We start from the raw sequence: 12,740 nt of genomic DNA on the forward strand, positions 1-12,740 counted from the left end.
GGAGCACTGCACTTGGTACACATGGATATCTTCCATTTCGAAGCAATCGGGTGAAAATTAACGTCTTCATCTACGAGGCTGTCTCCCACTGTGGATTTTCGATGGCAGGATTTTAGTCTCCAACCACTCTCCTCTCGTCTCCTTCAAATGCTTATGTTTTAAACACTCAAAAAAAAAAAAAAAAAAAAAAAGAAAAAAAGAAAACCTTCCTTATATCTGAGAACACTTTGTAAAATCTTGAATAAAAAAAAAGCCCATGTGTCACTTGTCTCAGCGATTAATTGATACGAGTTCTGGGAATGACAATTAATCTTGACATTAGCTTAATTAAGCCAGGCATTAGTCAATCATAATTGGCAGAGGAAATATGCTATAAAAATATGATGCAATCTAAGACCAAACAGGATTAATTTTTGGATAATTTGTTGTTTTGTGCGACCACAGCAGCACCGTACAAGTGATCAACGAATCAGTAACGTGATCAGAAATAATCACCTCATTGATAATTGCGTATTGATCTGCAGTAACGTATACAAGAAAACGTTCCGGCTATTTGTCCAAGATGAATTTCACACACTTGTTTTTCCATCTTGGCGTCTTTGACTCACAGTCGAGTCCTCCGCAGGGCTGGCAGTGCTGCGGGGAACCAAAGTCATTGTGCTGTGGGATTTTTTGCGATGATTTCTTTCTTCCTTGCCCGTCCGCCCGCTCCCAGTCAGGTCAATGGGGGGGGTGATTCTTCGCTTGCCGAGGAGGACAGCACACGGCGGGCTGCAAGCGCCCGCACGGTTCCCTCAACGCAGTCGCACTCAGGTTAGTTGGTTCTGGAACAATGTAAGAAAACAGTCTCCAAGTGTTAGCGATGCCCTGCGCGCACGGAGTCTTCTCATTCAGGGTTCCAGCGGCTTTCTAAGTACTGCCCGATGAAACCCAAACTTCCCGTGATAGATTCTTCGCTCTTTTGCTGTCTTGAAACCCAACTCCTTGCACCCGAGCTGAATACCGACAGCACGGTTAGCCCCGGATGAGACCGAGGCCCACACACAGTTGTGTAGCTGAGCTTGACCCTCGAAGGCTGGTTCGATCCCCCCACTTCTCGGGGTTTGTGATTCAGGCGCCCCCAGGAAACCCACTGGAGTATGCAACTGCCGGGCCCCCCCATGACCTGGGGCGGGTGAGGATTCGCCAGGTTGATTCCCGGAGAAAGCGCGACGGCCAAACCCCGCATGGATCGATAAGGAGCGAGGTAATCAGCGCTCCTCTGCAGGACGGCTTCAGCCGCGAGGGTACGACTGGCACAGATGCTCATGTGAGGCAAGCCGTGAGCCCCGGGCCGCCCCCCCCACGGCCGGCCGCCTGCCCTGCCACGCGCACGTGGCCCCACGGGCTCCCTTCAGCGCCCTGTGCCATCCTCATGGGGCACGCCCGAGCCGCCCAGGTCTCTCCCAAACTGGCCAGGAGTGGCGTGGAACGGGGGCACACCAGGCGCGCCGTCCCGGGCAGCCATGGGGCGGTGCCTGACGGCCCATCGCAGGCAGTGGCACAAGACGGAGCGGAGGCTCAGGGACCCCAGCCGGCTCGATGATTAGCCGACTAGCGTGACGCGGCCGCCCCTCCGGGCCCGCCCAGGTCCCCAGGACACGTCCCCGGGCCGGACAGCGGTGGGGAGAGCTCTGGCCGTGTGTCTGCCCTTTGTCCCGTCCTCTGGCCCAGGCCAGGCTGCCTTCGGCTTGGCCAAGCCCACACGCCCGCTCACGCCCGATGGTTGTGTGCTGGGTCGTGGACCCTCTATGTTTTGTTAGACAGACTGGCTTATTTGATAAATTAGGCCACGCCAGTGTGTTAATAGTGCTATTGGCGTCCTACCACTCAGGTGGCGGCCTTGGGGTTCTCCGGTGGCTTCCTAAAAATAACTCCGACGACACAACAACGTTCAGGGCTTTGGGCCGACGTTTGAAGCCAACAGCCCTTAGCGTTTATCCGATTCCTTGTAATAAACCTCTGTGGGGTGTTGTTACATCCGCCCCACACAGGTTCGAACCAGGCCATTCTGCGAAGACACGCACGTCTAACAGGGTGTTCACACGCTCCCCGTCCCCTGAGGCTGCAGGCCTGGAGCTTGGGTGCGGGGAAACGGTCCCTCCACGCCGCAAGGCCCGGGGGCACGCTGAGAAACGGGCCTTAGTCGGCGCCCGGGGAGTCCTAGGTAAACCCGGAGGAACAGGTGGGAACAGCGGAGTGCAATTCAAGAGGTGGCGAGTCTTCCCAGCGGGGTTAGGAAGGAAGCTTCACGGAAGAAGCGGCGTTGGAGCGGACGAGAGCGAGTGTGACTGGCAGGGACATGGGCAGGGTAAGGGTTAGGGGACGGCAGGACGAGGGGCAGCAAGGTAGGTGCTCCGCAGGTGTGGGCAGGTGCTGGGTGGGAGGCGAGCAGCAGGTGGGGGAGGAAACGGTGCCAGACCCGGGGAGCCTCAATGTCAGACCAAGGAGCTCTTGGGCTCAAGGCACAGAGCCGCTGCCCATCGCGGAGCCAGGCACTACGAGCTGTTCAGGGGGCTGCCTGGTAGCCCCGCTGAGGAGGGGGCGTGGGGTGCGGGTGCGCCGAGGCCCGAGGCGGGCAGCGGGCAGAGCCGAGGGGGATCGGTAACGGGCGCGCTCAGGGGACGGCGGGGAGGTGCAGGCGGCTACCCGAGGCACTGCACGGCGACGCGGGCCGTGGAGCCGCGGCCGCACCGAGTTGGGAGGACGGGCAGATCTCCAGACACAGAGGTCTGTCAGGCTGTGGGGGGCCGCGCGCCATCCCCCGCGCCGTGTGCGTGTCTGCGGGGAGCTGCTGAAACCAAGAGCCTCGACCGGGGATCTGAGAACAGCACCGGTGTGTTTACTGCAAAATCATGGTCTTCTCTGGCGCCAGACTGTTACGGTGTCACCCACAAAGGTCCCATACCCAACCCTGTATCAGAAAGGGAATATTTCATTGTGACATCGTCCTGCCCTGCGGGCACTTGATGCCACTCACCGTTTGGAACGTGCCGTCCCACTTTGCTACGAGGGAGCCCAGGCTCTGCTCCAGACACGGGCTGTGAGGCCTGGTTCCGCTGCCCCTGATTTCTACGAAGCCGTCCGCCCGCAGCATGACAGGCTGCCTCAGGGCTCGCCATGGCTCGGTGGTCTGTTTGTCACGAAGAGGACACAGCAATGGGGCATCCAGCGTGGCTCCCAGCGTCCCCGGCACTCATGCCCACGGAACATGAGGCTGAGGAGCTTGGGGTTCACTCTTCTGAAGCTCGGCGTGGACGTGCCCGTCTCCCCTCACAACTCCCCACCGAGAAGACAGGGCTGTGTGACAGATGCCAGCACCTCTCTCAGTTGTCACCACTGTCACTTCAAGGGGAAGTACACAGACGAGGAAAGCTCCGTCTTGAGAAGCTTTACGCTAACGTGGAAGATGAACAAAAGGTCAAATATGATAAGGACAGTGAGGAGGGGGAGGAGAGCTAGAGAGCTAGGGAGGGAGAGACTCTGGAGTTAGGGATGGAGGCGGAGAGTGTGGGCAAAGCAGGGGTGCAGGCACACGGTGAAGACCAGTGCCAAGGAAAACAAAGGGCAAAGGTGCCGAAGACGAGCACCCGGGCCTGGGAACCAGAGCATGGGGTGGTGTGTGGGGTCTGCAGGCTGGAGTCAGGTGGGGAGGGCCTCGGGTCTCTGGCCAGGCTGCGCGTGTATTCAGCAGGCGCTGCGGTACGTGCCATGGCCTGTGTTTGAGCTGGGAACTGGGAGCCAGGGCCAGCCCCTCCCTTGGTCAAGGACGCGGTCAAGGACATGGTCAAGGAGAACCAGGTGGGAACGCTCCAGGGCAGCGCTAGGAGGGGTCACAGGGATGACCTGGAATGATCCAGGCCTCCTGCCACGGCCTTGGGAGGACGGAGGAGCAGAGTGTGTGTGCAGCCCCGGGAAGAGAGTCTGCAGGAGTTTCCAGCCCGAATAATTAAGGAAATGGTAGAAATAGTTAGAAATCCGAAGGAGCTGGCCTACTTTGGGTTTGTGGAGTTCGGGATGGTGGGGGGGGGGGGGGGGTACATCCCAGCAAGGGTCTTCAGTGGGCCAGGGGGACAAACCATCAGGACAGAGGCCCAGATTTGGTAGTTAGGGCACAGAGGTGACCCTCCAAGGGGCAGGCCCGAGGGACTGGAAGGAAAAGGGCCTCCAGCCATGTCCCAAGACCCTCGCCGCCAGGGCCTTGGGAGACGCGGCAGCCCCCGGTCTGGGGACGCGGGGTCCCCTGGCCCTGTGTCATCGGGCCACAGCCCTGAGGCTGCTTGGGGAGGCGGGGATTAGGTGGGTCCACTTCTTCTCCTTTCCCAGGCCGAGAAACAGCCCGGGTGGGGCGCGGATTAGCCCAAGGGCACAGGCTGGCCCGTTCTAGAGCCAGATTAGGGACTTCCCGACTCCCCTGCCCACGGCCACGCTGCCACCCGCCCTTCCCCCCACGTATTCACGGAAAACATCCCGCCCTCCGGGCGCAGAAGACCTCCGTGTAAGTCTGCACGGCAGGCCCGGTTCTAGCAGGTATTTTTGCTTTAAGCCGGTTGGAGGCGGAGGCTGGGCTGGGCCGGGCCGGGGCGCGCGCCCCGCGTCCCCGAGCGCGTCCCCGAGCGCGTCCCCGGAGCGCGCGCTGCGCCCGCCCGCCGCGCCCCCACCTCCGCCGCGCGTGCCCGCGCCCCGCCCGCGCCCCCGCCGCCCTCCCGGCGCGCTCCCGGCCGACCCCCCCCCCCTCTCCGCGATCGCGTCCCCGCCCCCGCGCGTCCCGCTCCGCAGTCCCCAGTTCCCATCCCCACCCCCGCGCGCGCCCACCGGGGCGTCCTGGCCCCCCCCCCCCGCCCGCAGCGCCCCCGCTCCCGGCGCCCCTCCCATCCCCGCCCCGCGCGCCCCTGCTCCGTCCTCAGCGCCCCCCCCCCAGCGCCCCTCCCATCCCTCCGCCCCGGCGCCCCCTCCCGGCGCCCCTGCTTCATCCTCAGCGCCGCCCCCCACCCCCCGCACCCCTCCCGGAGCGAGCCCCTCCCTTCCCCCCAGTCCCCGGCCTCCCCCCGCCCCCGCTCCCGGCGCCCCCAAATCCCTAGCCCCCCCGCCCCGCCCGGAGCGCCCCCCCTCCGCATCCTCAGCCCCCCGCCGGCCCTCCCGGAGCGCCCCCCCATTCCCCCCGCCCCCGCCCCCGCCCCGAGCGCCCCCTCGCGTCCCCCCTCCCTCCCCCCTCCCTCCCCCTCCCTCCCCCCGCGCGCCCCCGCGGTCAGCGCGGCCGGCGGAGCTTGGGGCGGGGCAGGCGGGCGGGGCGGGGGCGCGCGGGGGCGGCGGGGGCGCGGGCGCGAGGCCGGGCGTCGGGGCCGCGCGGGGGCGGCGCCGGGGGAGGAGCGCTCGCTGCGCCGCGCCCGGCCTGCCGCGCTCGGTGCGGGTCCGCGGGGCGCGAGGAGCGGCCAGACCGCGGCCTGGAACAAAGGGAGCGGCCGGGCGGGCGCGGCGAGCATGGCGGACCGCGGGCTGGAGGGCATGGCCCTGCCCCTGGAGGTGCGGGCGCGGCTGGCCGAGCTGGAGCTGGAGCTGTCGGAAGGTAACAGGCCCCGCGCCCGGCCGGCCGCGCTGGCGCGGGGGGGGGGGGGGGGGCAGGGGTTAGCGGGGGGAGGGGGCGGGGAGGGCGGCGGGGGGGCGGGGGCGAGGGCGCCGCGGCCGGGCAGGGGGCGCGGGGGGTGGCGCGCGGCCCTGTTCCCGCCCGCGGCCGAGGCCGGGCCCTCCCCGAGCTGCGGCAGCCGGCGGGTCGGGGCGCTGCGGCGGCCCGGGGGGGTGCAGGGCGGGGGGGCGGGGGCGCAGGGCGGGGGCGGGGGGCCGCCTGCAGCCGCCGTGTCCTTGGTGCGCGTCCGTGCGCTCCCCGCCGCCCGGGCCCGTCCGCGGCCTGAGCGCCGAGCTGCCGGCGGCCTGTGCTCGCGCGGACTCGGGTCGCGGGGTCGCGGGGTCGCGGGGGGGTGGGGGCGACCCGGGCTGTGCCCCCCCCGACCCCGCGACCCCGCCACCCGCCGCCTTTGTTGTGCGGCCGCGAGCCGGGGCCTCCCCGCGGCGACCCTGCGCGATGGTGCGGCGGCCGCGGGGTCCGGGCGCGGGTCCTGCGGGCGCCCGCGCTCCTGAGCCGGGTCACGCGCCCGACTGTCACTCCTTGGAGGTCGGGTCGGGGTCCCTGGAAGCAGCAGCCGCTCCGGTTCCGACTGTGGCCTGGTGCCCCGGCGCCCTGGCCTGCGGGCCCAGGCGGGTTGCGTGGTCGGAGCGGTGCAGCCTGGTGAACTTTTGTGTGTGTGTGTGTGTGTGTGTGTGTGCGCGCGTGTGTAACGGTTCCCGGAGGGCGGGGAGCCAGAAAGTACACTCGCTCGTGCCAATTTTCATCAGCAGGGAGGAGCTGATGGGACTCGGTGCTTCCCCTTCCAACACGCTCAGGCCCAGGAAGGATGCTCCTGGGGCTGTGGCCCGGGGCTACCGGCCTTTCAGGTCTACAGGGAGGGAGCATCTTTCTGTCTTTCTGTTTTGAATTTGGGGTGCTGCAGGGTATTGTGATGTTCTGTAATGGGAGGCAGTCCCGTGGGAGGAGAGGAAGCTGTTTCCTGGACTCTGTGTGCTTAGCAGACACTATTCCGGCTGGTGGAAGGCAACGAAGGCTCTGCTGGTACCTCGGAGGACCTGAAGGCAGGGGGCACATGGGCCCGGCAGCTGGGATCAATGCTTAGATTTAAGCTGGCAGGTGAAGGGTGCAGCGTGGACACGTCGTTTGGAGGGACGGACTCTCCAGTGGAAAATATGTGCCCAAGCGCTGTGATTTTAGGAGGAACCCTCACCCTGCGGCCCTCCTGGTCTTCGTCGCACATTGTGTCCTGTGTTCCTTGTGGCAACCCGGCGTTCATGCTTTCCCTCAACGCGGCTGCTGTGTCCGCCTTACACCAACAGCAAGTGTCGACACCCCAGCTGTGTCACCAAAGTGGGAAGCCGTCAGAGCCCTATGGGACTGGCCTGGACGCAGCTCACAGCCGCTCCTGGAGCCTGGGACCATGCAGGACGTGTGGGCCGCCGCCGCTGGCTGCACGGGGAGCATTGCTCGTGGCTGTAGACTTGGGGCGCACTTCCCTGTTGGATGACACTGGCCTGCCCCCGGCCATCCCTCTTGGAGGAGGAATGAGTGCTACGTCCCCACCGCCCAGAGGGTGGAGAGCCACATTCGGCCCAGGTTCACACAGTCCGAGTCTCCGTGAACACCTCGTGTCTGACAGGCCTTTAGAAAGGGCTTAGCGGGTTTCTCGTTGATGTCTTGGCCCGCGGGAGATTCGTGGTCTTTTCTCCTTTCCTGCAAACCGCGCTAGACCCAGGCTGAACACTGAAGAACGGAGCAGTCGGACGGTCAGCACGTTGGCCTGTCAGCCCCCCTCCCCTCAGGCCGCGCAGTAGCTGTGTCATCTCGGACCTGCTCTGTCGCTGCCGAGTGATGGATGAGGGACGGAGCGTTCTTTAGGGTCATCTGGGACTCCAGGTCCCGTAACCACACAGAACACCTTTCGTGCTTCAGTTGCATGGATCAACTTGTTTTCCAGTGTTCAGAGGAGCCAAAGATTGGAAGGACCAGAAATCTCTGTTTTCACATTGTGGAACTTAAAAATCCCTGGGCGTGTCCACTCGCAACGTGAAAAAGTTAAATCAGCGTTTATCCCGTTTTAGCCGCGGTCCTGAGAGAACCCTTGAGTCTTCGTCCCGAACGACAGCATCAGCAACCATCGTGGAAGCGTGGGACTCCCGGGGCCTCGTTGCTTCAGAGCAGGGGGAAAGCAGTTGTGTGTGAAGCACACGTGATGTCAGTTGACAGAGCACGGCAGCCGGTCCCCGGGGTCGGCCGGTGCGCTGCCCTGCATCGTGTCGGAGGCCGCGGTGCTGTCGCCTTCCTGGGTCACTGGGTGAGGGCTGCCGACGGATTCCGGCTGCAGAACTCGGCCTCCTTTTCCTTTTGCGCCCCCGTGAGCACGGGGGGCCTCCCTCCCCGGGAGCGGCAGGTCCCCGAAGTTGCACGCGTCGTGCGGGGCGAGGTGGCAGGCGGCCCCCGGCCCTGGGTCTGGACGTGCCTGAGCCGCGTGTGTGCGGGGTGCGGGGAGTGGGCTCATGGCCCGGTCAGTGGCTGGGTCTCCTTCCCCCCCAACCCCCGTGGTTTCTTCTTCCTTTCCGACGTGGTGGCCTGTTGGAATTGGGTGCTTTCCTTTTTGGCTTTAAGAGGGCCGCCAAGGGCAGCCTGGGGGGCTCAGCGGTTTCGCGCCATCTTTAGCCCAGGGCGTGACCCCGGGATCCAGGATCGAGTCCCACGTCGGGCTCCCTGCGTGGAGCCTGCTTCTCCCTCTGCCCGTGTCTCTGCCCTTCTCTCTGTGTCTCTCATGAATAAATAAATAAAATCTTTAAAAAAAAGAGGGCCGCCAAATAATTAATTTCATTAACGCGTAAGTAAATATCTAAAAATATATTTTTAAGTCAAATACTTAAGGAAGAGCTTTAAATAGAAGCAGTCGAAAAAAGAAGAAACAAAACGTAGAAGAGACTTGGGTCTTCGGAAAAAATTTCAGTTGTTGATTGAAAGGTAGCAGGAAGTCTCTGCGTTGGCTGTGGGTTGTTTTGTGGGCTGTGCGGACACCGCGCTTCTCTCCTGCGGGAGCGGCTGGATTCTTATTTTCGTGGATCTTGGAGAAACCGCCGGGATATGGCCTGCGAGGATTGCTTGGTGTCTGTGGAGGAGAGGCCTTTAAGAAACAGATGCCGTGTTTCACGTCGCGGGGTTTTGTTGGTGCGTCCGCTGTCCCCTGACTTTTGCTTCCGGGGGTGATTCAGTCCTTGTCCTGCTTCACTGATTAACATTCCAGATTGGTTCAGCCACAGTCGCGTCGGGAGTGTCCAGCGCAGTGGGAGGAGCACTTCCGTGGCGAGCGAGCCCCACTGCGGGACGCGGGGGGCGCAAGCTCACCTATGCCCCATTCTTTGTGGTTCTTTGTGTCGGTCAAGGGTGTTTTGTTTTGTTTTTAACTGCATTCTCGCAGTTTGCACTCACATTCCCGGCACCAAAGAGCGCGAAGTGAGAGGCGTGGGCCCCGAGATGCTTGTAGATTTTCAGGACTGTTGGGCCCAAGGTGACAGGTACGCTTAGCTCTGGCCCTCGAGTCCTGGCCCCGTGTCCTGGGGGCCCTGTAACTGCAGATCTTGCGGCTCTGACCCTGCGGACCCCGCAGGACCGCCTTCCAAAGTCTCCCGCCACCCAGACCTTGTGAACATCATCCTCACTGAAAGGACGTAGTTGACTCTGGACAACAAATGTGCCAAAGAAAACCAAAAAACAAAACAACCCCCCCCCCTGGTTTCCTGCAGACGTCCACTGATCAGTTGTCATAATTGTAGAGGAGGAAGGGACAGGGCCAGCAGGTGGAGGGGGCGAGCTGAGGGCCACAGGCACCCCCTGCCCCCCAGCTGGAATAGACCTCAGGACTGGCCACAAAATGTTCTATCTACCTCACAGTTGTCCAATAGCAGGAAGAATTGGGGTGAAGGGGGTGGAGTCCCTGGCATGGCAGATGGAAAATATTGTTACCTGTGTTTAAAGAAAAAGTATTTACAAAATGGCAGCATCGGTGGGCGTGGGATTGGAAATGTGTGGACTCGAATGATAAGAGTTCTTCGGAGTTAGGAAAATAGTTAAACGCGAATGTTCTTTTCCCGATGAATAAATATAGATGTCAAATTTAGCCGGGAAGCTGGGCGAGTAAACACACACACACACGCACACACACACACGAAAGGCACAGATCTGTAAAATTGTTCCAAGGGCTCGGAGGATATTTGACGCCCTGGTTATGCTCAGATCTGAGCCTCAGAGGTCAAAGCGCTAACAATGACTCTATTTTGTTTTATGCGGGGCCCACTGGCTTTATACGCTTGTTATGGTTTGGAGGCTACAAGCTGTTGGATGTTATGAGTCACTCTGCCTTCCTCATCCCAGCCTTTTGCAAATGGGTTGACTCTTTTTTTAGAGCTGGTTTATTTTATTTTATTATTTTTTAAAGCAGTGATTTATGGGATGAGTTGTAGCATTCTTCTGAATTGTAACGAGAATGTATTGGATAATCTTCGTCTTGATGTCACGGGGATGTATATATATATAGACTGACTCACCAGTTCAGAGCCGAGGCATGTTATTCAAGATCACTTCCAGTTCTTGTCATAATTGTTCAAGTGCCCTGAAAAAGAAATCAAGTTCTTGGGGCGCCCGGGGGGCTCAGGGGTGGAGCACCTGCCTTCAGCTCTGGGCGGGACGCCAGGGTCCCGGAATTGAGTCCCGCATCGGGCTCGCCACATGGAGCCTGCTTCTCCCTCGGCCTGTCTCTGCCTCTCTCTCTGTGTGTCTTTCATGAATAAATAAACAAAATCTTAAAAAAAAAAAAATCAAGTTCTTGGTCACGGTTCTTTGACGTAGTTTTGCATATCACTGCTGATCCTGGGAGTAGCGGACGTTTTATCTGCTGTAAGGCGTCTGGGGTGATGTGATAGGTTTCCGGCCGCCCGTTATCGGCTGGCACCCCTCTCACGTTGCAGCTCCTCTTTCTCTTCTACTCTGGAAGTTGCCACTTCAGTTCCTTTTTCGTGATTGTGTGTGATTGTGTGTGTGTTTGCACACCATTCGGAGGTGAACTATTGTTACCAACGCTCCGTTCTTTTCTGCTAAGAGGGTCAGAAACGTGTCACATCTCCAAAGAACTAATTGCATCCATTTGTTGGTGATGATAATAAATAGCGCTCCCAGAGAGGAGACGCCGACCAGGAATCCCAGCTGGCGTGGGCCGGGATACCGGAGTCGACACGCCGCGGAGCGCGTGCCCGGGCTCTCCAAACACACGTGTTCCGCACTTCCTTCTTTGGGACCCGGTTGGGGTTATTTGTTTTAACAAGCCCGAGACAAATAAAGTGGGAAAATGCTAAGATACTGTGTTGCAAAAATTAAAATTACAGCGAGCAGTCGAGCAGTCCCTTTCCGGGAGGGAAGCTGCTGTTTAGCTTTGGGCCTGGACCTCCTGGGCGGGTGAAACGGGCTCTCCGTGCCGTGCGCATCCCAAATCGAGACCGTTCTTTACTAAAGGGCTTTGTACAGTGGGTATTAAAAATCAGGAGGAAAAAAAAAGAAGACCACACTATCCAAGATAATGAGAAATGAAGGGATTCTGTGGTTGATGCTGGGTTAGGAATGTGTCTTTCTTCTGGGCTGCTGGTTTTAAATCCTGTGTTTGCTGATTGGGATGGAAATCTGTTTCTGTGTCCTAATGAAATGGTTGGAGCCCATGGGCCAGATCCACACCAGTCTACCAGCACCGGGGATGGGATTCATTACATTTTAATTTTTATTCACAATTATGAACTAATTTCTTTTTTTACTGAATTATCTGGTTAGGTCATTTAATAACTTAATAATAAATTGAATAACTTAAAAATGACTTACAAAGTCTGTGTAAACACATCAGCCTTCCGTGGGGGCTGCTTCAGCTGCAGCCGGCTCGGGGCTGGGTTGCGGTGGAGGTGGTGGCGGCGTTCATGGGTCTGGCTTCTCTTCTGGGCACTTGTCGGGTGCGGAGGGAAACTTGGTTCCAGAATCACAGGATGATTCTCCTCGTGTTCTGACCAAGTGTCTTGCGAGCGTAGCCGGGCCTGTGTCAGGAGCTCAGCGAACAGACAGCCTGGGGGGCAGGGGGCACATGTGCCAGAGTTCCCTGAGTGCACACTTGCGTGGCCCGGCCAGGCGGGGCCGGTGTGCCCTGCTCTGACACAGAGCCACACTCCTTGACGTCGCCTCAGGACATCACATGAGCGTCTACTCTGAACCCTTGCGTTACTCCCCGTTCTCCTTTCGCGCCGAGCCGAAGCCCCCTCCCTGTAAAGATGAATTTGGCCCGGTCCACCCTGACGGTCTTTCTGAGGAAGTATCAAGAGGTGCTTCTTGGGGAAAAATACGCTTCGTAGGCCATTTTACCTGAAATGAAGACGGAAACGTAAACCGTGTTCTTACTTAACCTCGCGGGGAGCTCGAGCGGTCTTTGTGAAGAGACGAGTACACGCGGAGCCTAGGCTTGGGCTGCAGACAGCGCGCTCAGCCAGGCCGGGGTATTCCGTGTGCCGACAGGCGCGGCCGACATCCTCGATAGGACGTCACATGTGTTGAAGAGCAGGTGCAAAGCCGCTGTCGTCGGAGGAGAGGAGATGAAATACTCTCGCTGGCCGAGTGCTTCAGAAAGGACGGGTGGCCGGCAGCCCTCAGGGGGTGGGAGTTTAGTGCAGCGGGAACGTAAAGCACAAACTTCCATTTTTAACTTGTGGATGACCTTCTTCTGTGCTTCCCGAATCTCTTTGGATGTTTTTCTGAATCCTATTTGCAGGGATTTGTGGGAGGATCTTGAGGTTCTCTGGACTGAACACAGGAGTCTGTCCATTGAGAAGACCTCCTCCCGAGTGCTGTGCAGCTGGTGAGTGTGTGGGGCCCTGCTCCACGCTCACGGCATCGTCGGGGGAACGAGCCAGTGCCCCCCGGCCTGTTCCTCAGCTGTCAGGTGGAGCTGCTAACCCACCCTGTAGCATTGAGGGTCGGTGACGTCATGCCATGACGTCTGCCTGGTAAATACCCAGGTCCACTCTTTCTCTCCCAG

General features: G+C 60.1%; 1 protein-coding gene across 6 annotated transcripts in view; it reads left to right on the forward strand.

The window, feature by feature from the left end:
- The first annotated feature begins 5,389 nt into the window (after positions 1 to 5,389).
- The window catches only part of DIP2C (disco interacting protein 2 homolog C), a 252,745-nt gene continuing 245,394 nt past the window's right edge, over positions 5,390 to 12,740 (forward strand). For 2 of the 6 annotated variants that reach the window (XM_025445451.3, XM_049101452.1), the window contains exon 1: positions 5,395 to 5,605. In XM_025445451.3, the coding sequence (XP_025301236.3) occupies positions 5,521 to 5,605 (85 nt within the window). In that variant the 5' untranslated portion in view covers positions 5,395 to 5,520. Of the gene's footprint in view, positions 5,606 to 12,740 lie in introns of all 6 variants that reach the window. The other 4 variants (XM_025445449.3, XM_025445450.3, XM_049101447.1 and 1 more) reach the window with 3 other exon arrangements.

The sequence above is a fragment of the Canis lupus genome, chromosome 2, assembly GCF_003254725.2.
Source record: "Canis lupus dingo isolate Sandy chromosome 2, ASM325472v2, whole genome shotgun sequence".
In the NCBI taxonomy this organism is placed as follows: Eukaryota; Metazoa; Chordata; class Mammalia; order Carnivora; family Canidae; genus Canis; species Canis lupus.